This window comes from Mytilus californianus, unplaced genomic scaffold, assembly GCF_021869535.1.
Source record: "Mytilus californianus isolate M0D057914Y unplaced genomic scaffold, xbMytCali1.0.p SCAF_7, whole genome shotgun sequence".
Taxonomy (NCBI): domain Eukaryota; kingdom Metazoa; phylum Mollusca; class Bivalvia; order Mytilida; family Mytilidae; genus Mytilus; species Mytilus californianus.
This window is the reverse complement of record NW_026262723.1, coordinates 61498169-61526038: the sequence shown is the minus strand read 5'-3', so window position 1 is coordinate 61526038 and position 27870 is coordinate 61498169. Positions and strand designations below refer to the sequence as shown.

The 27870-nt window shown below is 32.3% G+C and overlaps 1 protein-coding gene across 4 annotated transcripts in view; it reads left to right on the top strand.

The window, feature by feature from the left end:
* The window catches only part of LOC127707482 (tyrosine-protein phosphatase non-receptor type 13-like), a 99482-nt gene that overhangs the window by 4715 nt on the left and 66897 nt on the right, over positions 1-27870 (top strand). For all 4 annotated transcript variants that reach the window (XM_052212049.1, XM_052212051.1, XM_052212050.1 and 1 more), the window contains exons 2-7: positions 1150-1283; positions 3803-3936; positions 15600-15665; positions 17883-17975; positions 18851-18946; positions 21527-21728. In XM_052212049.1, the coding sequence (XP_052068009.1) occupies positions 1160-1283; positions 3803-3936; positions 15600-15665; positions 17883-17975; positions 18851-18946; positions 21527-21728 (715 nt within the window). In that variant the 5' untranslated portion in view covers positions 1150-1159. The remainder of the gene's footprint in view (positions 1-1149; positions 1284-3802; positions 3937-15599; positions 15666-17882; positions 17976-18850; positions 18947-21526; positions 21729-27870) is intronic.

Genomic DNA, 27870 nt, shown 5'->3' with positions numbered 1-27870 from the left:
CCTTACAACATGTACCAGTACAACACATGTCCATGATGAACTTTTTGAATCATATGTTAAATTACGGTTTTGACCCCAATTACACTGTGAACTGAACATTGTGATTGTGAGCACGTGAGACCAGTACATTCTCAGGTTAAATTTTTTTATTTATTTATTTATTTTACCATGAAGTAATGGTCACATCAACTTTGAACTTTCACATGTTTATTATGAAGTGGTTGGGGGACCAGGGGCTTGGTGGCTGAGTGTTCCAAAAAGTCCAACTACTGTATCACTAGCCTGCCAACACTTAGGTTGTGAGTTTGTTTGAATCCCTCACTTGGCAGGTGGTTCGACTCCAATCTTAATTGACTAGGATTGACAGTTTTCCTACAGAAGGTCAGGGGCTCCAGCTTCCTCAAACAAAAAAAAACTGACTGCCATGATATAGCTAATAGTGCTGATAGTGGCGTTAAACGCCAATCAATCAATCATTATGATGTGAACAATTTTAAAATATGCCAAATAACTGATTTGAATTTGATTTCACAGTTCACAGAATATGGGAATGTGATACTAAGTGCAAGCAAAACATTGTGTTCTATGAGCACATATTCTTGTTTTATATTGTACATGTACATGTATTTTCTATGCTTAGTTGTAAGTCAAATTCTTATTATTGTTGGTAATTACCCTTGATCAGTTGTGTTCTTCGTTCAGAGTTGTAAATATTGCTGAGTTCCTTAAAAGGTGGGAGTTTAAAATGTTAAATAAATAATAAAAGATTTTACAAAAATGCTTGGATATTGGTGAGAGTACATTCTTAGATTAATCTGTTCAGATTCATTGTGTTAAGAGTTCTTTCTTTACGTCTTTATCAATATCATACATTGTACATATCATAGTGTTGATATATTGAGAAAATTCAAGAAACATAAAATCATATGCAACCATGAAAATTTTAACATTGAAATAGGCCACTTCCTTTTTCCGTAATGTTTTTTTGAATATTGAATGTGTATCTTATGAATCATATATTTGAGCAACTCTTAAGCAAGACTAGATCTTTACATTATAATAAGATAATACATTGTACATGTATGTTCAATATTTTATGGTGGTCCTGTAATTTTTTTTGTATATTTCATTTTCTATCAATGTTTTTAGATAAGACAAAATGCCTACAGCTGAAATTACGGTAACATTACGTGAAGTACTAGAGTATCGTGGTAGTCCACTCCTGGAAACAGAAATATGGAGTGTACTTCACCAGTCAATGATATACCTACAAGCAAGGTTAGGTAGGTACAATGTACATGTACTATAGGTTTAATTATTCATTTATGATCATGTTAAGTCAAGTTAGACAAATTAACATGTTACATGTAGTAAATTACCATGTCTGCTTATGTGTATAACTAAACAATTGATAACTGACATTGAGAGTAAGTTAAATGTTACTAGGTCGGTCATGGTGGTAAAAAATTGAAAGAAATTTCTCCATTGTAACCATGTGTTTATTGATATACGAGTGCCGTCAGGCAATCTGTAAGACTTTTACTCTTGACTCCCTTCCAAGAGACTCACGTCAACCGTTTTGTGTTTACATTAATAGGAACAACTCAGATTCTTAAGATTGTCCTGTCATAAAAAGTAAAAACAAACAAAGAGATTGAATTTTAACAACATTTTGTTAAATTTCTTCTGATAATCCTCCTGTTTTGATATCTCCCTTTTTCATTTGCGTTTATTTTCCAATACGGAAAATTAGAATTAAGCAGTATTTATATTGAGGGTTTTATATATTTAGAATCACGTCAGAGAGGGAATTCCGTAACCCGAATAATTCCGTCGTCATATAATTACGATCACTCCGATCACTCCATTAACGCAGATCAACCGGAAATTAAAAATAAGGTGCATCATATCAATGTATCCTGACGTATGGCGCGAAAAAGGAGGAGTTTAAAATTGTTTGTAAACATGTACAATGGAGCACGAAATGTGTTTTCAATGTACACACGTGTTTGAACAGAAGAATTTAGTGAAGGAATGCAGACGAAATATTCAGAAGATTAACGGTGAAATTGATATAACTAGTAGAAATTTTGAAGTCAATTTATGGTGGTGTTGAACTGCATGATGGTTTTGAACAAGAATGTTTTGTTTGCAGTAAGAAGTGCCATAATGTCATACAGGGCATCCCAAATAATCCAGTCATTATATTATGATCACTTCGATCACTCCATTAATTTGAATTTTCCAAATTTCATGGAATTTTATTGTACTACCTGGATTGGGTAAATTTGATCAAAAGGGCAAAATTTTGAAGGAAAAACAAATTTTAATTGTTTTTGGTATTTTACTGAGAAATTAAAATGTACTCAGTTATTTGTAATGGGGGAAAGTAATTTAGACATCAATGAACATGATGAATAGCTTTTTTTTTTAACAAGACATCAATGAATAGCTAGTATTTATATCTCAGTCATCAAAATTTTCTTAAACATGTTTAATGTATTAAATGAACAGTGGACATAATCAAGAAATGCATCAGAAGAAAAAGGTTTATTATTTCATACTGACAGAAGATACAGAAGCATGAGTAGCAAAATCTCATGTACAAAAAATGTATGGAACTTATAATTTAGTACATGTAGTACGCGAGAAATGCTACATAAAACTCATCAGTGGCACATGAATCAAAACAGTACGAAAGTCGAATCAAATACAGAGTTGAAAGTTGAAGAACATAAAAAACAGGGTTTAGTTTAATCAATTAGATTTTTTTGTTAAATTGAGATACCGTTTTCCAAAAAAGCTTTTCATTAATGATAGAATTTACAATCTTGCCCGCGATCATCATTTAAATGTGTGCAATTTTGGAAGACGTCTAGGATTTTAACATTTTGGGCCATATGAATCGTAAACCCAAAGAAAGAACAGATTGACTTTTGTGTGCTTGTACAAATGTATATTTTTGACACTTAGTATGTGGGATTGATAACATTTAGAAGGAATCTATACTACTAAAGGAAGAGACTGATTTCATTGAGCCCCAAATCCTCTGAAACCATTCAAAGTCGGAAATATTTGTGATATCATGTATAGATCTAGTGTTTTGTTCTTCCTAAATTTGTCTTTGAAACACTTGTTTTTCCACAGAAAATGCCAATTTTTGAGAAAATATCCAATTCGGAGACCGTTATCAATCTTTGTCTTATACGCTGTCGTGCCTGCTCAATAGACGTAACTGCACGCGAAATCTAACTAATATGTTGTTGATTGAAAATTACCACATTCCAGGCCCGATCCCAATTGTACCTGTTACCTGTTGCATAATCTACTTTCCGACTGTCAGGTGCACCACCAAACAGTGTATATGGGACCAAAATCACACAAGAACTTTGTCATTATAAATATCAATGAAAACAATGGCAATCTTATCCCTCAGGGCAATCATGCTCTTTGATTTTATAAGTTGTTGTCATGTTTCACTGGGTCCAGACATGAAACTGGGAGTTGTTTAGAGATTGTCTCCTTCTAGTCAGTCAAGTCATATCAATAAAATAATAATTTATACTGTATGAAAAATAAGTTCAGTATTACTGATTATTCAACAAAAAATTTTACTGAGTAAAAAACTGTATTTTTATATCTACAATATGTACTCCACTTCCCTCAAATTTCTCAAAAAGAGGTGACTTCCCTCTAAATGTAATAATTAAATTTACTATAAGAATTTGAGTTACTATGTTAATTGGGATTAAAAAAGTAATTAGTTGAGACCTTTCAAACAATACAAAAATTTGTTCGACAGGTGAAGGAAATACAGGTGTACTGCATTTCGTTATTACACCACGTTCCATAGCCTTTACCTCTGCAGGAAGTGTAGTATTGTCAACAGACAGAACCAGTAAAGGGAACCAGTTTGACTCAGCTGTACAGGACAAGGTAAAAAAAAGTTTAATTACATGCGGTTTATACTATTATCATAAGCAGGATTTGCATTTCCTTTGAATCTGAAAAGAATTTTGACTTTTGGATGTTATCTTTTGAACCATACAATGTTATTCACAATGGTCGAAATCATCATTTGTCTCCTTATAGAATTTTTTGTCCTTTAATGATGATCTATACCAAATTAAAACATTTTTGGTGGAAACTATAGATCGATTGATTGTTAGTATTTTAACACCACTTTCAGCACTGTTGCAATGTATTGGCTATACATGGCAGTCAGTTTTTATACGCCCGTCAAAAATGGGACGTTTTATGGTATACAAATGTCCGGTGTCCGTCTGTCTGTCTGTCTGTCTGTCCGGCGTAAACATGTCGCACCGTAACTTGAGAATGACTTATCCAAATTTCATGAAACTTAACATAGTTGTTTCTTATGATTGTCAAAGATCTGTATACTTTTTGGTGAAAATAAGATTTAAACTTTTTGAGTTACAGGACTTAGTAACTAAAACAGGTGTGTGTTTTTTTTCACATGTCGCGCCGTATCTCAAAAACAATTTATGATTATTGCTTAAAATTTTACACATTTCTTAGTTATATTAATCTTAAGATCTGTATACTTTTTGGTTTTGATTCAAAATTTTATTTTTGAGATATTGATTTTTTTTTTTTTTAAAGGGGGGGTTTTCACATGTCGCGCCGTATGTCAGAAACTATTTATGCTTATTGCATAAAAATTCACACACAAGACGACGGGCGTATCATGCGCTCATGGCGCAGCTGTTTATTACTTGTGGAGGAAGCTGGAGTGCTCTGAAAGAACCACTGACTTCAACAGGAAAACTGACAATCCTCATCAATTAAGATTGGAATAGAACGCACCTACCATGTGTGGGTTTCAAACTTATAACCAGAGTGTTGACAGGCTAGTTATATGTAGTTGAACTTCTTAGATCACTCAGCCATAGAGGCCCCGGAAACTATAGAAGAAAGAGGAAACTATAAACTTCAAAACAGATAAACCAAATGATCAAGATCTACAACTAATTTAGTATGTTTGAATTGTCAATCAACTCCTAAGTCCTAACATGAGTTGTTGTCCCTAATTTTAACTGTTTTGTTTGTTTTTATACTACCGCAAACAAATTTTGTGGTCGTATATTGGTATGACGTTGGCGTCGTCGTCGTCGTCCGAAGACACATAAGTTTTCGCACTCTAACTTTAGTTTAAGTGAATGGATCTCAATGAAAATTTACCTTAAGGTTCAATACCACAAAAGGAAGGTGGGGATTGATTTTGGGGTTATGGTACGAACAGTTAAGGAATTAGGGGCCAAAGAGAGGCCAAAAATAAGCATTTTTGTAACTTCCAAACATAACTTGTGTGTAAGTGTATGGATCTCTCTGACATTGTACCACAAGGTTCCATATCACAAAGGGAATGTTGGGATTGATTTTGGGGGTAATTGCTTCCAAAATTTTAGGAATTAGGGGCCAAAAAGGGAAAATAACAAGCATTTTTCTAGTTTCATGACAATAACTTGTGTGTAAGTGTATGGATCTTTATGAAATTGTACTACAAGGTTCCATATCACAAAGGGAAAGCTAGAATTGAGTTTGGGGGTAATTGCCCAAAAAGTTTAGGAATAAGGGGCCAAAAAGGGGCCAAAAATAAGCATTTTTAGCTCACCTGACCTGAAAGGTCAAGTGAGCTTTTCTCATCACTTTGCGTCCGTCGTCCGTAAACTTTTACAAAATTCTTCTCCTCTGAAACTACTGGGCCAAATTTAACCAAACTTTACCACAATCATCATTGGGGTATCTAGTTCAAAAAATGTGTCCGATGACCTGGTCAACCAACCAAGATGGCCGCCACGGCTAAAAATAGAACATAGGGGTAAAATGCAGTTTTTAGCTTATAACTCAAAAACCAAAGCATTAAGAGCAAATCTGACACGGGGTAAAATTGTTCATCAGGTCAAGATCTATCTGCCCTGAAATTTTCAGATGAATCGGACAACCCGTTATTGGGTTGCTGCCCCTGAATTGGTAATTTTAAGGAAATTTTGCTGTTTTTGGTTATTATCTTGAATATTATTATAGATAGAGATAAACTGTAAACAGCAATAATGTTCAGCAAAGTAAGATTTACAAATAAGTCAATATAACCGAAATGGTCAGTTGACCCCTTAGGAGTAATTGCCCTTTATAGTCAATTTTTAACCATTTTTCGTAAATCTTAGTAATCTTTTACAAAAATCTTCTCCTCTGAAACAACTGGGCCAAATTAAACCAAATTTGGCCACAATCATCATTGGGGTAAATAGTTTAAAAAATTTGTGGCGTGACCCGGCCAACCAACCAAGATGGCCGCCACAGCTAAAAATAAAACATAGGGGTAAAATGCAGTTTTTGGCTTATAACTCAAAAACCAAAGCATTTAGAGCAAATCTGACAAGAAGTAAAATTGTTTATCAGGTCAAGATCTATCTGCCCTGAAATTTTCAGATGAATCGAACAATCTGTTGTTGGGTTGCTGCCCCTGAATTGGTAATTTTAAGGAAATTTTGCTGTTTTTGGTTATTATCTTGAATATTATTATAGATAGAGATAAACTGTAAAAAACAATAAATGTGGGCAAAGTAAGATCTATAAATAAGTCAACATGACCGAAATTGTCAGTTGACCCCTTTAGGAGTTATTGCCCTTTATAGTCAATTTTTAACCATTTTTTCGTAAATCTTAGTAATCTTTTACAAAAATCTTCTCCTCTGAAACTACTGGGCCAAGTTAATTATAGATAGAGATAATTGTAAGCAGGAAAAATGTTCAGTAAATTAAGATGTACAAACACATCACCATCACCAAAACACAATTTTGTCATGAATCCATCTGCGTCCTTTGTTTAATATTCACATAGACCAAGGTGAGCGACACAGGCTCTTTAGAGCCTCTAGTTCTAGTTTCCAGACAATAACTTGTGTTCAAGTGTATGGATCTCTCTGAAATTGTACTGCAAGGTACCATACCACAAAGGGAAGGCTGGGATTGATTTGGGGGTAATTCCCTCAAAATTTTAGGAATTAGGGGCCATAAAAGGGCAAAAAAACAAGCATTTTTCTAGTTTCAGGACAATAACTTGTGTGTAAGTCTATGGATCTTTATGAAATTGAACTGCAAGGTTCCATATCACAAAGGGAAAGCTGGGTTTGAGTTTTGGGGTAATTGCCCTAAACGTTTGGGAATTTGGGGCCAAAAAGGGGCCAAAAACAAGTATTTCTAGTTTCCAGACAATAACTTGTGTTCAAGTGCATGGATCTCTCTGTAATTGTACTGCAAGGTACCATACCACAAAGGGAAGGCTGGGATTGAGTTTGGGGGTGATGAATCATAAGGGGGTTCAAAAAATTGGGGGGGGGGGGGATTTTTTTCTTTAAAATTTACAATTTTAAATTGGTTATTTCTGATATATATATAAAAGCAAATAATAATGATATGGTTTTAATAGGTAAATTATAAATTTTTAAGTTCTTAGACCACTTTCATTCTGTGTCAGAAACCTATGCTGTGTCAAATATTTAATTACAATCCAAATTCAGTGCTGTATCAAGCTTGAATGTTGTGTCCATACTTGCCCCAACTGTTCAGGGTTCGACCTCTGCGGTCGTATCAAGCTGCGCCCCAGGAGCATTTTATTGCCTTTTGTCTTGAAAGCTTAAATGAATAGACAAAAACTTGTGTTAAACAAAATTAGTCAGCCATTCCACACAAATATTCTTATTGCATTGTATCAATTTTATGCAAAAATGACAGGTGAGCCAGACAGGCTCCTTGGTGCCTTTTGTTTATATGTCATATGACAATGATCACAACTTCATGTCTCAGTGGTCAGATTAAATTTTCAAGGAATTTTGAGTCACTTTAAATGATAGTCAACAATTATTGGTCTGTTCATCGGTAGAAAAAAAGTACATAAATAGGTCTATCAGCACTCTATCTGACATATGCCATATTGACTTGACCTCATTTTCACACTCCAGTGATCAGGGTAAATTATCAGGATGGTGTCTGTTCCTCAGTAGGTATACATGGTACAATGTTGGTCAACATTATTTTGTTTGTGGTTTAGCTGGAAGAAGTTAAATCAGAAAATCATATTTCATATTGCCATGAACCTATTGACCTGATATCCAGTGTTCATATAAATTTCTGGATTAAGTGTGTAGCTCAGATATTAATAATGATAGCTTGAAAATATTCTGTTTGTAAATTAATTAGGTACATCTGTGTACATTAACATGTGCACCTTACAGTTTTCATGTGACTATTGAGTTGACATCATGCATAGCCTGGCATAAGACAATGGTTTATGTTGAAAATAGATTTAATAGGTCTTGGTAGCACATTTACCTTGTATCAAGGTATATTATTGATAGAATTAAAATAAAGATAAACAGTGTAACTACATGCTTCACAGCATGGTGAAATTATCAATTTTTACTGAAGTATATGTAGGTGCAAATTCTTTGATTCAGAGATAAATTGAAATTCTGTATAACATGCAAATCACCAGAATTGGCTGATTATCAGAACTATCCTAAAACATGTTTATGTGTTTACTGATGATTCATCGTTTATTATTTGTATTGTAAGTTCTAACTGATTAGAGGTAATTTTCTACCTCACGTTATTAGACAGAAATACTTGTTAAAATTGCCCTGTCATTTCTGTGTCTATGGTTTATATTGATTAACATGCACGATTACGTGAATATTAATCAATCTTTTTTTTTTCAATTTTGTATTTGAAAGAAAATCAAATTTATTATTTACAACTGCTGAATTTAAAATTAGATGTAAAACATATTATTGTATAGTTATATTCTATAGTTGTTAAATCTACAAATAGACTAGTACTGACACCATTTTTGGAAAGTTTGCTATAGCTTGCTACAGCAAAAACTTTCCTTAGGCATCAGCCTCAAACCGGAAGTGACAGACTATCTTACTTTAGGATGTGTGTTCTACTCCTAGATAATGTAGTACTGGTGTTTGACAACTAATTCTAGGAAGATGCTTTTGAAATTTTGAGTTACTTCTATTTTGATTAGCCTACAGTTTGAATTAAAATTTACTGAATGTTCATTGATAATTCAAATAATCCAACTTCATTTTGAAAATGGCTATCACAAACACTACTTCGCAGATCTGCTCTGCGCGAAAGTAAAATCAATACACATCTACACGAGACAGCAGTTTCTATGTTATGCTTTTATCGGTATTCCCCAGATATGCGTGAGAATCATATCAACGGGAGTACTACATGTATACTCCTGGTTTCAGGTGTTTCCTCCCGTCCTCCGGTTGAAGAGAAAATAAATACCATGTTTAAAATATTTCATGAATGAACATTTTTCGACGCTTACTACGATTTTTACAATGTTTATTAAAGATGTAAAAGCCCGAGCGAATCGAAAGTATCCCGGTATCTTATCTCGTCCCACAACAAACTCGAACTATAATAAACTCGGCCTATTACATAATCGGCATCAGAAAATCTGACTATAACAAAATTCGTAATTATACTACTTGCTATTAAGTCTCCTAAACATAGTTTGGAGACTTTTTGTCTTGCTCAGTTCTTATTATTTCCAACAGAAGGGATGGATTTACTATACAATGTAGAACCCTATGGGATTATTTTTTTTTTAATTTTCAAATGACTATAACGTGAAAACAGTAAGTGATAGACACACACGGTTTTCAGTAATGATCACAGGATCATAAAACAGATCAAATGAAATATAGCGGGAGTCCCTCTGGATCAGCCCCACCACCTCCTGTTTGAGAACTTGTAAAACCCCTCCTGTTTGAGAACCTGTAAACGGTTGAGATCCCCACCCCTAAACATATATATTCTTGTATGGGACAATAAAACAAGTCAAATGAAATATAGGGAGAGTCCCTGGGTGTCACCCCAACCCCATCCTGTTTTGAGAACTTGTAAACGGTCAAGATCCCCACCCCGAAACCATATATATTCTTGTACGGGACAATAAAACAAATCTAATGAAATAAAAGGCGAATCCCCTGGGGTCACTACCACCCCCTTCCTGGGAATGACTAATTATGGGAGCTTTGTTTGGGAGACTTCGTAACAGCATCATGTTACAATTATTTCTTGTATTAAGTAATTTTTTTTTAAAGTCAGAAAAAAAGTTAAACACCCAATCTACACATTTACAACCTATTTGAAATAATACACATCTACCGTTGCAAACTTTCCACAGGTGCTATCCAGCACTTTGATTTGTATTCATTAACTATTGCAAGTACCCTTGAGTTAAAGATTTTAAAAACAGTTACCATGACTGTAATAACAAGTATAGTTACTCTTTGCAAACTTAAGTAAGATGAATCCTGTAGCTAAGTTTTAAACTCATTTAAATTACCAGAACTTGGTGGCTTATGTGGTAAAAATTTTCAAAATATTCCTGCTCTGAAACAATTAATCAATTTTAACCTAGACAAGTAGAATTTTAAAGGACCTGACATAAATATTTACTTTATTTTAGTCATTCAAGGCATGATTAACTGCAAGATTTGTTGATATTAAAAAAGAGTTTTATATTCTGATCCATCTGCATCGAATAATTGAAAATATATTTATTCAACATGATTAATAAAAATATTTAGCAAGATAATAGCGTAAATCTAATGTTTACAATTGTACATGTACACATCAATATAAATTACGAAAGTACTTTTGGAATAAAATTGGTCTTTGGTGATGTACAAATGTAGTTGCTAACAGTTGGAAGTCCAGTCTTAATCTTTCCAATAACTTTTATCAATTGATCATGATTATAATAATTCTTTCATTTTAATGGATGTTCTCAGCATAGGTCTGATAATTGCTTCTATAATTACTCTTGGGTAAAGGATGCTCTTTTTTCCACTTGATCAATCATTGTCTGCAAACAATAAACATGACATTCTGACTGTAAAACAAACAAATTGATTTAAATAGTATTAATTAAGAAAACTCCATTATTTTTATGCATAATTTATTACATGATTTTCGAACTTGATTTTTTTTTCTTCAAATTTTCTTTTACTTGCAAATTCATAACAGCAGGGTTGATTTACCTTTATTGGTATTCAACAGTACTTTAAACATGATTTCAACCAATTCAACTCCTCAGAGAAAGAACATTGAGCAAACAGGAATTTTACAAAGTCTGAAAAGTATCTCAACCTACCCAAGTTTTCAAGAACAACCAATCATGAATAATCAAGTTTTGACCATATATGAAAATGTTTATCGAATTTACTGAAAAAAAAATACAATCAAAGTGAAGAATCTTGTGACAGACATAATATTGGGTTAGATCTGGGTGGTGTTTGTGTATTCAGAATAGGGTTTGGACTATATTATAACCAGTGTCCATATTAAGACTCTGTTGCTGATAATTATGTGTGATAATTTTTCAATTTGAAAGATTTTTTAGTTTGAAAAAATGATAAGTCCTGTCACAATTTTTTGTTAAATATTTTGTACATGTAGCTCTCCTGAACCAAAGTGTCAGTGTCAAATTTTTCCATCTTGTGTCTATTTTGTTGTCTCTCCAAAAAGACTTGTGAATGATTTTGCCAATAGAAGCTCCATGGGTAAAAATGTTCTTAAGATGTCTTACTACCCTTATAAGTATTATTGAGAATCTGATCAATACACCATCAGACGTAACCTCTATTGTAATGTGACAAGGATCTGGATTTTTTTCACATAATTTCGGTCATTTTGATATGACTTGAAAGTTGGGGTCTTTTTTCAAACTGTCTAAATTATTCATACTAGATTCATGGCATCAACAGACTTCTATTGGTGGCTTCAATACATTTACTTCATACAGTTTCTTACCGTTTTTCTAAAAACATTCAAGGACAATTTATGAAATGCAACAGTTTAAAATTGAAATTATTTTAATGACTTAAAACTGTAAATTTCTCAGGAGTCATCAACACTTGTTTTGATTTTGAAGACAAAATAAAAACTGTCAGTTTCAAGTTTAAACTAAATTACGAGTGATTCCAAATTCATTTACAGGAATGTTCCGTTTATCAAATGGCAGGAAATCATTGTATTTTTAATTTTATTACTGTGGATTCATTATTATTCGTTGGATACCAATTTTCGTGGTTTTCGTGGATACAGGTAAACCGCGAATTTAAATGTTCAACGAATTACAAATTTTCTATCAGGTTGTATGCTGACTTCAGCAAAACCAGGAAATCACATATCCACGAAAATGCAAGTTTTCTGCAATCCACGAAAATTGGTACCCACAAAAATAAATGAATCCACAGTACCTGTAAAAGTGTATGAATATATAACTGAACTGGTTTCACTCCTTTAATTTGGCATGACATTATTTTGCATTTTACAATAATTGTCTAATCTGGTGCTTGCATGCATATTACATAGTAAAAAAGCACTTGTTTGACTCGACTCGTGAAAAATAACATTTTTGTACTAATTTAATAAAAGTTTTAATTTTTTAATCAGAATTGGTGATTGTGTTTGCTGTAAAGTTATAAAATAATGAAGTAATTTGTCATGGAATAGAATTTCTTTATAATATTAGTTCCAGCACGGGACGTTTGCCCTTTTTCATAGGACATTTGCGCTTTTTTTAATGGACATTTGCGCTTCAATTCATAGGACATTTGCGCTTCTTAAATATGGACATTTGCGCTTTTACAATATTTTCTTTATGGTTAAAAGTTAGATAGTCATTCCATAGCACATTCGTGTTTAAAAGTATTTTCATAGCACATTGATATAGTTATATATACCTAAAAGTAAACATTATAAAGACATCAAAGACACGCATAGTTATCACAGGCCAATTTTCGCTTGATATCTGAAGCCCAAGGAATGAACAATTTTGCTCTTGTAATCTATCCTGACTGGTATTTCGCCCTCATTTCAAATACCTATTCTAGTCTCTATTTCTCAATTCTTGACTGAGATGCCTGTTCATCAACATAACGAATTTTAATGTAATTAACCGACTGTTGTTCAATGATAAAAATCCATCGTGACATATACATTTTTGTCTCGCCTTGACAGAGTCAAAAAGCAAGACATAGGTATGATGTTTCTGGCGTCGGCGGTGACGGCGTCAACAATGTATTAGTTTGTGATTAGGTCTAGTTCATGATGAACCACTAGTGGTAGGTCAATGATATTTGGTATGCAGTTGTATTAGCATTGGCACATCTCATTACCATGGAGATTATTTGGCCCCGCCCCCTCAGTCAAGGTCTATTGACTTTGAAACTTTTCATAGTTTACATGTATTAGTTTGTGATTAGGTCAATTTATGGGGAACCACTAGTGGTAGGTCATTGATATTTGGTATGCAGTTGTATAAGCATTGGCATATCTCATTTCCATGGAGATTATTTTGCTCCGCCCCCTTATCATGGTCTATAGACTTTGAAAATTTTGCTAAGTTAACATGTATTAGTTTGTGATTAGGTCAGTTCAAGGGGAACCATTAGTGGTAGGCCAATGTTAATTGGTGTTCAGCTGTATAAGCATTAGCACATCTCATTTCCATGGAGAATATTTGGCCCTGCCCCTTCAGTCATGGTCTATTTACTTTGAAACTTTTGCTTAGTTTACATGTATTAGTTTGTGATTAGATCAGTTTAAGATGACCTGCTAATGTTAAGTCAATGATATTTGGTATGCAAATTTATTGGCATTTGCAAGTATTGTTTCCATGGAGATTATATAGCCCCACCCCTGATCATGGTTCATTGACTTTGAAACTTTTACATAGTTTACAAGTTAATGTTTGTGTTTAGGTTTGTTTAATCGGAACGACTTATATAAGTCAATGGTATTTGGTATGCAGTTGTATTAGCATTGGCATATCTCATTCCATTTTTGATTGTTTAGCCATGTACCTTCAGTCATGGTTCATCGACTTTGAATATTTGCATAACTTTACATGTTAAAGTATTGCTATTATAATTTCAACATTTGCATTATCAAAATTACAAAAAGGCGAGACATACCTCTGTGATAACAGTTTATTTTCCTGTACTTGTCTCCATAACTTTATACTCTATGTTTAAGGCTGTGTCAATGTGAACTAACTAACGACAATTACAAGTTAAATTTATTTACGTAACTCATTAAAAATTACAGGTAGACGACTAAAGGTAAAAAGCGCAAATGTCCAGTCAATTTACTACAGGTGTGTCAAAACTTAAAGCGCAAATGTTCATAGTGTTTGGAGCGGAAATGTCCTATCGTGTTACAGGTAAAAAAGCGCAAACGTCCTGTGCCCATTAGTTCTGAGTTTGATCTCTAGTGTCAGGTGTGTAGAACAAAGTTTAAAAGTGATTAGAAATCATTAGCCCATATCTCAGGGAGCCATTAATATTGCAATGAGAAGGGCCCTCAGGATTAATATTTTTTATTGGAGTGGCAGTTTTATTACTGGAAAAGCATTTTTAAACAAAAATTAGTGCAAAATGGCATTAAAAAAACCCAATCTCAAAGAAAATGACTGAAATTATTTCTGTCAAAAAATAGTATCTTGACCTAAATCCCAATCTTCCATTTTGGTCAATGACTTTTCAGTTAAGGTCTTGTCTGGCAAATATGACCATTTCTGGACCCTTGGTGACTCCTTAATAGATTATGTTATAAAATTACACCTGCCTTTAAAACATGGCCTCCACCATTTAGAAATAAAATCTGACAGAAATAAAATTCGAGAACTTTGTGTTGGTGGTCGATCTTTGATTGTTTCTGTCTAATTTATTCAGGATACCACATGATTTAGAGCTTGCTTTATTCTTTTGGTCCATTGTTGAATATATATTATCATTGAGTTCTTGTCACTATGAGGAATTCCCAACATCTTTTATTTACAGGATTTATATGAATACATGTACATGAAACAAATTTAAATATGTACAACATGCGTTTCTTTAATGGTTTAATTATATCAAAAGTTGATCGCCAAATTAGTGATTCAGACTCCCATAACCTTCTAATTCTATTCCTTGCCTAAGATAGTAGAGAGGCTTTATGTTTTTCCAGTCAGTATGTCCGTCCATCTGTACCGTATTAGGTTAAGTTTTGGTTAAGATGGCTTGTGGTCACATGAACTTGAAACTTAGTACACATGTTCATTATTAGTGTTTAATGTATGTGCAAAATTAGGGTTTGACCAAGATTTCACGGTTTACTGAACATGAAAATGTGGTCGTGTGAGGTGGCATTGTGTCCTATGGACGCATATTTTTGTTTTTGACTTATTTAACATCCTTACCAGCTATGTCAACCATAGTTAGATTGTTACACTGTTATTTTAGAACTGACTTTAAATTATTTATTTCAGTTTACCTTATTCTCTCTTGGAACATGGCTGATTTTAGAACTGACCATAAAATATTTATTTCAGTTGGCTTTATTATGGGATCATGGCTGATTTTTACACGGTTTATATACATTTGTAGAATTGACTTAGAAATATTTATTTCAGTTGACTTTATTCTCCCTAGTATCATGGCTGATTTTTACACTGTTTATATACATTTGTAGAACTGACTTAGAAGTTTTTATTTCAGTTGACTTTATTCTCCCTGGGATCATCGCTGATTCAAGCAGCTGAATATGGGCTTCCAAAAGGAATGGTAAGTCAAATCATTTCAATATTTAATACCATTTCATATATTTACAGGTAGTATTTCAATTATATTTACAGATAAGGCCAGACAAAACAGGTTGTCTGTTTAGGGTTCCTCCTTGAAAAAAAAAGGTAGTAAGTAATATTTATGCCCCCACGGAAGGCGACAGGGGCATTAAGTGTTACCCTTGACCGTCTTTCCGTCTGTCCGTCCTATTTTCATTGCAACGCTTGAGTGAGAGCATTCGTGTCCTCAGACACTTTCATCTTTTATTTTCATTTTTCTCAACATTTTTCTTTAAATATTTGGAGAGACCTGAAATTTTATGACAATTCACTATCAAGAATACCAAAAAAATTATGGTTAGGGATCCTCAGGCATAACAAATACAGAATGTAAAGAAACCAACACAATTGTTTTTTAGATTTTGGCCTTACAAGTGTGTGTGTGCCAACAGATTCTCCTTCCTGTGAAAATTGCTATGTCAAACATTTCTTTTTTGCCTGTAATAATTAATTTCTCCAAAGATATTTTTGTTGTTTCTGCCATAGAAGGGTTTGTAAAAAAAAGTAAAGTTAATTTTTCTTACTGATTTTCTTTTAAAAGCACATAAAAATTTCCTTCAAACTGAGATTAAAATTTTATGGAAATTGATCATGATCTTTTATTTACCACACAAAATATCTGCACATTTGACTTAAAAGAACGGTCCCTTGAGTGATATATATATATCCTCTTAATCCCCTTCCAATAATACACAGCATAATCATGATAATGATGAATGTGGATTAAAGGATGTCTGGTAAAGTAAAAGAAGAATTAATTATCATTTGTCTTCAGATCTCATTGTGATCAGAATTCTGTTTTTATGATCAAAGGAAAATTTCACTTTGTTAATACAAATAAGAATGAAGATATAAAAGCAAATATGAATGGTAGATAGTGACAAGTAATAAAATTTTATAAGTTTAAGATGGAAAATGATCCCATTATAAACAACTTTGACTCAGAGCTCTGCATAGATTAATTTAATCATTGATATTATGAAGTAAAAAGAACTATATTTATAATAAGGGAAAGCAAAATGTCCTGATGCGTAAATCTATTTCATTTGATTTTGAATGTCATTATCTAAGCTTTCTAGTTTTGAATTGTTTTGAGTCATGGAAATTGTCTTCCAGAAATAGATTCTGCATGTGCAGTACCATACATTTTGTTTTAATTGAATATTGATCTTACCGAATTTAAATTATATTTTCTTTGAAACAGTTTTAAAAGATACCCATGCTACTTAAGTTTCTTGAAATATTCATATATTATTTTTATGTCCCATTTCTTTTTACTGGAAATATTAGCAGAACTATTTGTTAAACATTTTTCCCTGTTATAAGCAAATACATATACAATGCATGTGTAAGTATGCACAATATGGAGCTATAGAATTAAACGTTTGATCATTCAAAAATATCTTTACATTAATCCATGATTGTCAATAATTAATACAATTTTAGTTTGAGCTGAGTGAGTTCTAACAATGTCCCTTATGAGATGTGACTTTTATTACCATTGTGTTGTCTAAACACTTTTCTAAAAATCCTGATATAAGGCCAACATCAGTAAACAGACTGAAAAAAGTTCTTATTTACTTATAAATAAGAACTTTTTTCAGTCTGTTTACTGATGTTGGCCTTATATCAGTAAACAGACTGAAAAAAGTTCTTATTTACTTATAAAAGTATATCCTTCATAAAATGCTTGTACTTTTTATGCCAAATACTGTTATTTATGCTTTTCTGTTGCATTTTAAGTGTTTAATAAAAAAAATAAGGAGATGGTATGGTTTCAAATGAGACACCTATCAAGTAAGACCTCAGGACAAGCATGTAAACAACTACAGCTCCCTGTATGACCTTCAATAATCAGCAAAACCAGCAAAACCATACTGATTATATGCTTTAAAAGGCCCCAAGATGACAAAATGGGAAACAATTCAAAAGAGAAAAACAATGACCTGATTTAAGCTCATAACATAAAAAAAACAAAACAATTATGACAAACAGTAACAAATAGAAAGCACTGGACTACATTCTTCTAGCTTGGTAGAGGCACATAAGGACTGCTACTTTGAAATGTGTAATTTACTGTTTAAGTCTTTTTAATGTTCAAGAATGTATAATTATTATACACATTTATAAACTAACACATGCATTTTGTGTATTTTAGCCAGTAAACATAAGTAATGATTTAGAGTATGTATTATGTGCCATGTGTGATAAGAATGGGAAACAGATACCGGAGGTGTCCCAATTGATGGAGGTAATTATTGATATGCCTTTGTAATAATCATAATAATTTACCTATCAATAGATTAGTCACATTATTAAGATGCTGATATGACAGCTTGATAGGTTGCGAAATGTCGAGTGATGATTTTGTTTTAATAGAATATTGTTACAATTTAATGGAAGTCCTGAAGTTCTGTTTTAATTTTTGACATCAATGAAACCAAGTGTCATTTTTAATTAGCTATTAAAATCTTATTCTCAGAAACTGCTGTGCCAATATTGAATTCAGCAAAATTTATCCGTTTTTGCATATTTATGAAAAACTTGATATTTGTACCATTCAATTTGCTGTGCCGAGTCTGCAATATGGGAACTTACAAAGTTTTAGTAACCCGGGTTAAGCTTTTGAAACTTAACCTCAGGTTTCAGGTAATTCGATATGAACTTAATTTTTTTAACTTACCACATCCTTGTCTCTGTGTTCTCCCAAAAAAAGGTGAATTTTCCTATTAAAAAATTGCTTATACAGTACATGTAGCTATGATATAAGGATACAAATCTATAATTAACCTTCAGTCCTCAGTGAGAGTTGTCTTACTTGCAGCAGACATATAGATTTATAACTTGTGTGTATATAGAAGATATGCACAAGAGCTTGTAAAGTTAAAAAAAACTCAAAAATAAAAATTTTATGCATGGTATGTTGAAATCTCAATTTTTGTTAGTTTTGAACAAATCTGACATATATGGTATTAGAGACGGTGAATAAAAAGTTATAAGAAAGGATCTTGTTATGTATGAATATTTGAAGTGCGAAATTGAATACTCTGTGTATTAGTATTATAAAATCAGGTAGATATTTTGGTTCTTTTTAGTATAGCTCACTGTATTTCTTTACATTGTTAGGCTTGTGCAGGTTTCCAAGAGGAAAACTTTGGATTGAACTCTTTCTCCCAATATACAAGAGACTTGTATAATGCTATTCTTGGCAGTGGAAGTGAGGCAAGTATTTTAAAGCACTTAAATAATTTTAATGGCCAGGTCATGCTGATGAGGTTACTACACTGAGAACAGTTGATGACCTAAAGAACATTAAATATGAATGTTTTTCTTTCCCTTATTGCAACTATAAATATTTGTATTTGAACAAATTCTTTTAATGTCCTCTTGTATACAAGTTGTATCTGAAACAATCATAATCTCTATACTATGATCTACTTTTAAAACATCTGAATAAAGTTATAAACAATGTAATGAATTTTATCTCACTTTAAGTGTTTAAACACCACTCTAATCCTTTATTAATGTTTGTCTTGCTGTAAGAGTACCTTTTATAGTCACAATTCATCTGTCAAAATCATTTTGGGATCAGTTAGGATAACAGGATAGATGCATTTCAGAGAATTCTCATATTGAAAATTGGCAATTGGAGGGGGTCTATCTGATACAATTATAATTTGTATACTTTGATCTGTTTTTTAAAACATCTGAATAAAGGCTTTAAAGGGTTATATTAGCACTGGCTTGACAATACAATACGATACTTTATACACTAAAAACCAATACAATCAAAGGTACAGAGAATGACATGCAAAAATAATATACAAATAATACATAGTATGGTATAGGTGAGTTAACATTGGTGTAGTAGGGACAATATGTAAAAAAAAAAAAAACCCAAAAAACAATACTGTAAATTCAGAAATTATTGCGATGTTTTTATTATTGCGAAAAATGCGACAGGGTTATAATCGCAATAATTTAAACTCGCATTTTGAAATTTTTTATATGAATTAAACAGGATTTTTCTCAGTATCGCAAAAATTAAAATCGCGTTTTAGTCTAAAATGACAAAATCGCAATAATAAATGCACGCAATAATTTCTGAATTTATAGTATTGTAGTGCAGTCTAGCCCGGAGGACAGGTTTTTTGGTTTATTATTTTAATTAGTTTACACAGTCTTTTAAGAAGAGAAATTTTCTTTGTGTTACAAAGTTTCTGAAGTTTTAATACGTATGAGTGATATGAAAAATATGGGAGTAAATACAGTTTCCTTTCGTTTTTCAGTGCAGGACTTTCTGAAGTATAATGATATTCATCTCCTATCTCTGATCTGTCCCAAAGTGTGCATTTTCTCTCTGATCTTTCTACATTTGTCCATCGACCTCTTTTGATTAGTAAATTATGATTAAGTGTCCTTAATTTACAAAAAGTTACTAAGTTTTTTTCATGCCCCCGCCAACTACAATCAATACTTTATACAATGCAATGTTTAATTTTGACTTCCACTGATAAAACACAGATCAAGTTGAATTTGGGTAGACTAAGTATCACTTTAACCATTATTGAGTTATGCCCCTTTATAAATCGAAAGATTGCCAAATTTTTAGTTTCCATTCTGTAACTTAAGTTTGCCCCAACCAAACATTATGAAACCTATACACAATATTCATTACCACAAAACTAAGATCAAGTACAAATTTTTTGTTTCCGTTTTCTAACTTTAGTTTGCCTCAACCAAATGTTATGTAAACTTATACACAATGCTTATTACTACATAATACAGATTAAGTACGAAATTAGGTGGCGACACTTTTACCATTCTTGAGTTATGTCCCTTTAATAAAAATAAAAATTGCTGAATTTTTTAGTTTGTCTCAACCAAATGTTATTATACTTATACAAAACCGTTCTAGAGTTATGCGTGTTTACAAATAGAAAAATTGTTGAATTTTTAGTTTCTGTTCTCTACTTAAGTTAGCCTCAACCAAATGTTATGAGACTTACACACAACGCTGATTACCACAAAACTCAGATCAAGTTCAAATTTGGGTAGCGTCACTTTTACCGTTCTTCAGTTATGTCCCTTTATAACTATATGATATGCAAGCGGGGGCATCATTGGTGTCCACATGTGGAATCTATCCACATTTATTTAAGTATTTGTAAACAATCTTCAAGAGAGGTGAAAGATACCAAAGGGACATTCAAACTCATAAGTCGAAACTGACAACGCCTTGGCTAAAAATGAAAAAGACCAACAGACAAACAATAGTACACAAAACACAACATAGAAAACTAAAGACTGAGCAACACGAACCCCACCAAAAACAGGGGGTGATGTCAGGTACTGTGAAAGGGTAAGCAGATCCTGCTCCACATGTTAAATCTTTCTTGAAGATTTAGTAATTCAAACATTTTGGAGTGTTTTGAATTTTTGAAAGCCATGTTTGCTTAAATTTATCTGTGAATCGAAGTTTTACGGCTGCAACTAACACTTTTTTGGGTAATTACCATTTTGTAGTAGGAAAATATTTGAGAAACCACATTCATTCATTAATGACTGTGATGTCATAATAGAGATTTTCCACCAAGTTATTCCGTCTTGTTTATGAAGTCGCCTTTTGAGATTAGCACCCTACCAATTTCAAATCCTGGCTGGAACACTGCATTGTATATATGATTTTTAATCTTTCTAGGTTTGAGAACAATGTCATCTCAATTACATTTATGATATAACTATAAATTGGATATACAGGTCAAGTTATTTTTAGAAATGTTTGGTTTTTTTTTACTTCAGGGTGAACTGTCCCCAGACACTGCTGCCATTGAAGAATATAGCCGCCATTACAACTCCCTGTCTAAAGAAAACAGACCTGGAAGATCAAGGGGAAAGTATAAGTATACTCATCATCGGGACAACAGAAGGCCAAGGTCATACTCAGGGTCACAATCTAGATCACGATCAAGGTCTAGGTCACCAACAAGAAGTTATGGTGAAGGTGAGTTACAATCTGAAATAAGGGAGGAAAATAAGACAAACAATGTAATAATGTATTAATGAAATAAATAATTCATGATATAAAAAAAATAAATAAAGGTGCATAAGAGTAACTGAATAATAGAATTAAACAATTCACAATGATTAAGAACTGTCATTTAGAAAAGAGATGTATATTTAGTTTATTTATTTTGTACAGCCAAATTAACCAATGGATAATAAGTATTTTTTCTACCCAAACAAATGTCCACAACTTTATAAGAATTATGATTTGGTAACCCATGTATTCCTTGTCTCATTCTAATTGGTTGGTATACAAAATTACTATGGTGTCACAGAGTCCCTGAACATTATGGGGAATCTTTCAATTTCTTGTCGCTATATAGCCTTTTTGTGCTGATGCGGCTTAAAGCAATCACCAGTCAATCAATCAATTTCTTGTCTTCTACTTAATGACCATTATGAAGTTCTCATGGAGCAAAACCTATATGGCATAGTAAGCTATGAAAGGCCCCCGAAATGACAAATGTAACTTCTACTAACCACATGGCTACCTGTGAAATTTATTGAGTCTGGTTGAGTCCCATTCAACCATATTGGATTCTTGTTTGGTTTGAAAATATGAAATGTACAGATCTAAACATTATTTACACATTGCAAAACATGCCTATATTATATAATAGTTTGGATACAGAATTTGATGTCTGTAGAACACATTTGGCTGTTATATATTAGCTAGTTGAGCAATACAGGCCTTTTAAACCCTTCCATTATTAAATTTGTTAGTATCCTATTTAAAAATAGATTGTTTACCAAATTTTCAGTGACTACCGTAGAAAGGCTTGTATAGTCCGCGGTTTTATTCTCCAAAATTGGACCTTCCAGACGGGGTGCGGACTATAAAGTACAATAAGCAAGAAATAAGAGAAAAATTTCAATTTCGCGGGCGAGGTGGTTTGTTTACGTTCCACCATCTTTGTTATTTATATTGTAGAGGGGGCTCTTATCATTTTTCAAACTAATAATTTTAACTCATCCATATTAATAAGTTATTTCTATTCAATATCAAATTAATACTGATAAATATAAAAACTAAACCTTTCATTACAAATTTTTTGTTTCTTTTCAATGCATTGGTTGAAATAAACTGGTATCTGCTTGATTGAAACGATACAAACATAGTGAAAAAGACAACCGTAAACCAGCTTAGAATTTGTAAACTACAAAACGTAATCGGTTATTGTTCGTTCTGTTTTAGTGTTTCATACTGACTAATATGGTTTGTATTAGCTTAAGACCCTTCAAACATTAATGTGATAGATATATTAAAGACTGTTTTACAAAAGGATGGAACTGTTTTACTTTCAAAGTCGTATTATAGTGATATCTGTTATGTACGGATTTCAACTCTCACCGGTTAATTTCTTCTTTAACACGTGCTTTTTAAACTTCTTGTCTAAACATACACAAGTTTCTAAATTTTTTTTTAAGTGAATTAAACTTATTTTAACAATCATGAAGCGTTCTAGAATCATTTACAAGCAGTTTCAGCTTCTGTTTGATGATGGAAAACAGTTTTTTCCAAGAAAATACCGCAAACGACCGCACAGGATTTGAAATTACCGGAGTTTCATTAGACCTTTTCTAACAGTTACAAAAAGTTTTTTTACCTAAAATTTCATGGGGAGAAGGGGGTGAGGACTATGTACCAGTGTGAACTATACAAGCCTTTCTACGGTATCTCAAAAATTATTTTATTTATATCATTCATTGTAATCCAATGGGTCTTATGAAACAATGGTGCTATCTGAAAAGATTTTATAATAGAATGCTATAAAAGTGGTACTATAGTTTAAACTTTTATGTAAATATTTCTGTTTCAAATCCTGTGGTGCATATTTAAAATACTTAGAAAAACTCTGAATCATTGTCATAATAATGTACCATAAAATCGTGATTAAAAAAAACTTTAATAGAAAATTTTCCTGCATTTTTTTTGTGATCATTTTTTGTAAATCTGAAGAAATTTATCAGGCAAATTAATTGCATATGACATTTAGATGAAATCCTTTTAAAATGTTTGTATTGATTAAAAAAAACAAAAAAATAAAAGATAAAAAGAGTTTTTTGTGCCTAAAAAAAGTTGCCGAACTAAGTAGGCTTAATAACATCACGCTAATTGCAAGGCAGAATGTTATTATTGTTATAAAACATTTAGTGCCTCAAATATTGACACTGTAACAAATTCTAACAATATTAATTATATGTATGACATTAAGTTTTACTTGGTAATGGATTATTGATCAGAAAGCGTAAAATATTTATGACTCTTTTCTATAAGTAGCATTGATTGGAATCAAATCTTCAGATTTTTCTTTTCAGACGTATGCTTTCCCTAACCTTTATTCTACTTATCCATTATTAATATCCTAGAAGAAATTGATAATCTTATGAATTATTTTTTACCAAAGTTAAATATAATTTTGGTCTTGATTTAAAAGGTGTTATTAATCTATTTCATAGATTAACGATACAACAAACATGACAGATCTGTATTAGTTGCCATGGCTGAAAGTGAAAAGGCTTTTCTGCTTTGTGTCTTCAGTTTCAAAGCCTTTCAATAAGGGGTCAAGAAGTGGAATCTCTTTTGGAATAAACTTGAACTAAGATATTGTCTTTTTTACTAGTAATAGGTTAAGGTTCACATGGTACGTATGTGACACCATATTCAAACTAGATTTTTCATGTTATATTTTTGGTTAATAATACTTCCTTCTTGTAAGATAGAGTTTTATTGTCCCTTGCTTTATTATAACGTCTATCAGATATATGAATGTTCATAAATTTTCTATGAAATTTCTGCACTACAAGACAAAATTCAATTCTGTTTTGTACTCCATGCAATTTTTTTTGGACAAAGAATGCATACTTAGCATTTTTCTGGTTTTGTCGAGCCTGCGACATTTATGTCGGAAAAAGGAGACATAGCTATCCTAGATTCCGTCGACGGCGTCAACATTTATGTTCAGTCTGTGGTTAAAGACTTTTTAGACATTAATAACTTTGTAAAACCTGCATGGAATTTTAGGAAATTTAGACAGAAGCTTGTTTATGACCAAAAAAGATTATCCATAGCAAAATTTTTAAAATATTTATTTTCATTTTTCCGTATTTTACTAGTAAATGGACTTAGTTTTTTTTACAGTTAACATTCAGATTTAGTCAGAGGTTAAAGTTTTTCAGTCATCAATAACTTTGTTAAACCTTCATGGAATTATATGAATTTTTGAAAGAAGCTTGTTTATGACCAAAAAACAGTATCCAGAGCAATATTTTGAAAATATTTATTTTCATTTTTCCGTATCTTACTGATAAATGGACTTAGTTTTTTTTACAGTTAACAAGTATCAATCTGGGGTTGAAATTTGTTACACATCAATTACTTTGTTGAACCTTCATAGAGTTTTATGAAACTTTGGTAGGAGCTTTTTAATGAATAAGAGATAATGTCTGAAGCAAATCTTTGAAAATATGTTTTTTTTTTCATTTTTAGTATTTTTCTGATAGATGGACTTGGTTTTTTACAGTTAACATTTACAAACAGTCTGGGATTAATTTTTAGCTCACCTGACCCAAAGGGTCAGGTGAGCTTTTCTCATCACTTGGCGTCCGTAGTCCGTCGTCGTCTGTTAACTTTTACAAAAATCTTCTCCTCTGAAACTACTGGGCCAATTGAACCAAACTTGGCCTAAATCATCCTTAGGGTATCTAGTTTTAAAAAATGTATCCGAAGACCCTGCCCACCAACCAAGATGGCTGCCATGGCTTAAAATAGAACATAGGGGTAAAATGTAGATTTTCGCTGATATCTCTGAAACCAAAGCATTTAGAGCAAATCTGACATGGGGTTAAATTGTTCCTCAGTTCAAGATCTATCTGCCCTGAAATTATCAATCAAATCAGACAACAATGAAACTACTGGGCCAAATTAAACCAAACTTGGCCTAAATCATCCCTAGGGTATCTAGTTTAAAAAATGTATCCAATGATTCCTTTTTTTTTGAAGGGTGATAAAAAAAAACATTTAAAGACATTTCCAGCATTATACAGGCCCTGGGTGAAAAAAATTTTGGAGCAGAGGAAAGGATTTGCATTTTTTGTTAATTATCTTGAATATCATTATAGATTGAGATATACTGTAAACAGCAAAAATATCAAGCAAAGAAAGATCTATAAATAAGTCAACATGACCAAAATTGGCAATTGACATCTTATATGAGTTATTGTCCTTTAAAGATTTTTTCTGCAATTTATTGGTAATTTTTGTAAATTTTTTCAAAAATCTTCTGCTTTTAATTTAATTTCTGGGCCAAATTAAAACAAACTTGGCCTCAATCATTATTAGGGTATCTATTATGATTTTAACCGTATTTTACATGATTTCCAAAACCACAGAAGACACAGGTGAGCGACACAGGCTCTTGAGCGCCTCTAGTTTTTAACATGATAAGTTTGTAAACCTTCATGGACTGTTATGAAACTTGGACAGGAGCTAATCTTCAAGACCAAAAAATAGCATCTAAAGAAAAAGATGAAATTTTTTTTTAATTCTGTATTTTACTGATAAAATGGACTCACTTTTTAAGTCGAACATTACACTTTTACACTGACAGCAGCAGTCACAGGTGCAGAACCCCTTACTAATTTTTATTATAATCAACTGACAAGTTGCATGAGAAAATAAAATGGAAGAAAACCATATCGTTAGATATAGATTGAAGCAATATCACTCCTACCACCCTATATGCCTTGATTTACTCTTACTTAACAAATTGGGTAGTATTTTTTTAGGCAGTTTATGCATTTGTGTAAACATATCTTTGAGTGCATTGATATATTCTCCCAGACACTTTATTGCTTTGATTAATCATGAAAATCTGAATAAACAAGTTCTTTTTTTTATCATTGATATGTTATTCTTAAGTCATTTCATGATAAAGCCTAAGCATATTTTGTTGTTATTTAATGATAAAAATAATTATACCCCCGCTTTAAAAAAGTGGGGGTATACTGTTTTACCTCTATCTGTCTGTCCGTCCATCCATCCATCCATCCATCCGTCCATCTGTCAGTCCATCTGTCCATCCCATGAATATTTTTCGTCACATCTTTCTGAGGAACTGCATTACAAGGATTTCTGAAATTTGGTTTCAGGGTTTATATGAGTCAGCTATACCGTGTGATGGGTTTTCATATTCATCACTCAACAACTTCCTGTTTACCTTATACTTTTAGGGGGCAGGGGTATCATTAGTGAGCAGTAGCTCACAGATTCACTTGTTTAATTTGATTGAACATTCCATAGTAGGTGTATTTGAATGAATTGAAATATGTATGCAGCAGTCTGCAAATTGCTGGACTAAAGTTATATGAAATATAGCCCTAATAGTATACTTATAGATTATCAATGGTTTTTCAAACGAGAGGGTGTTTCTCAGCTAAAATCTCATCAGAGGGTGATAGCCTTGAGATGAGATGTGAAGGAGAAACATCCTCAAGTTTGAAAGACCATTGATAATCTGTTTATCGCTATTTTGCCTATGATGTTGTTTATGTTTACATTGACAACGGCACATGCATTCTTAGTTTCTGACGATAAATTTCTATCTCAAGCGAGTAGCATGATATGAAAAATTATCACAAGAAAAGATTAAAGGAAAAATGCACAAAATAGCGATAACATTAATTAAAGGCAGAGAACAGCATGAACAGGTTATTGTGTAAATTTTGACGTGAATTTAAGAATCACACGAATAGCCAAAAAAGCCAATAGATAGAGAATGCAAAGATTTAATTAAATGTTTATTTGCTTCGGTTTCTGATATGCAATACATTGTTTGCAGGATCAGTAGTTAGATGTATTTTATCACATGATATGCATTATCTTTTTTATTTGAAGTAATTTTAAAAAACAAGTTTTCCATAAATTAAAGCTCTAGTATTTTGGGCTAACATTCAGTCTAGATTTATTGCGGCTAGCAAACACCTTAAAAGGAAGTGAGTAGGAATCGCACTTGAAAAAAGTGCTTATACATTTTACACCTATCAGCAGCAGTTTAAACAATGGCAGACATTTGAAAACT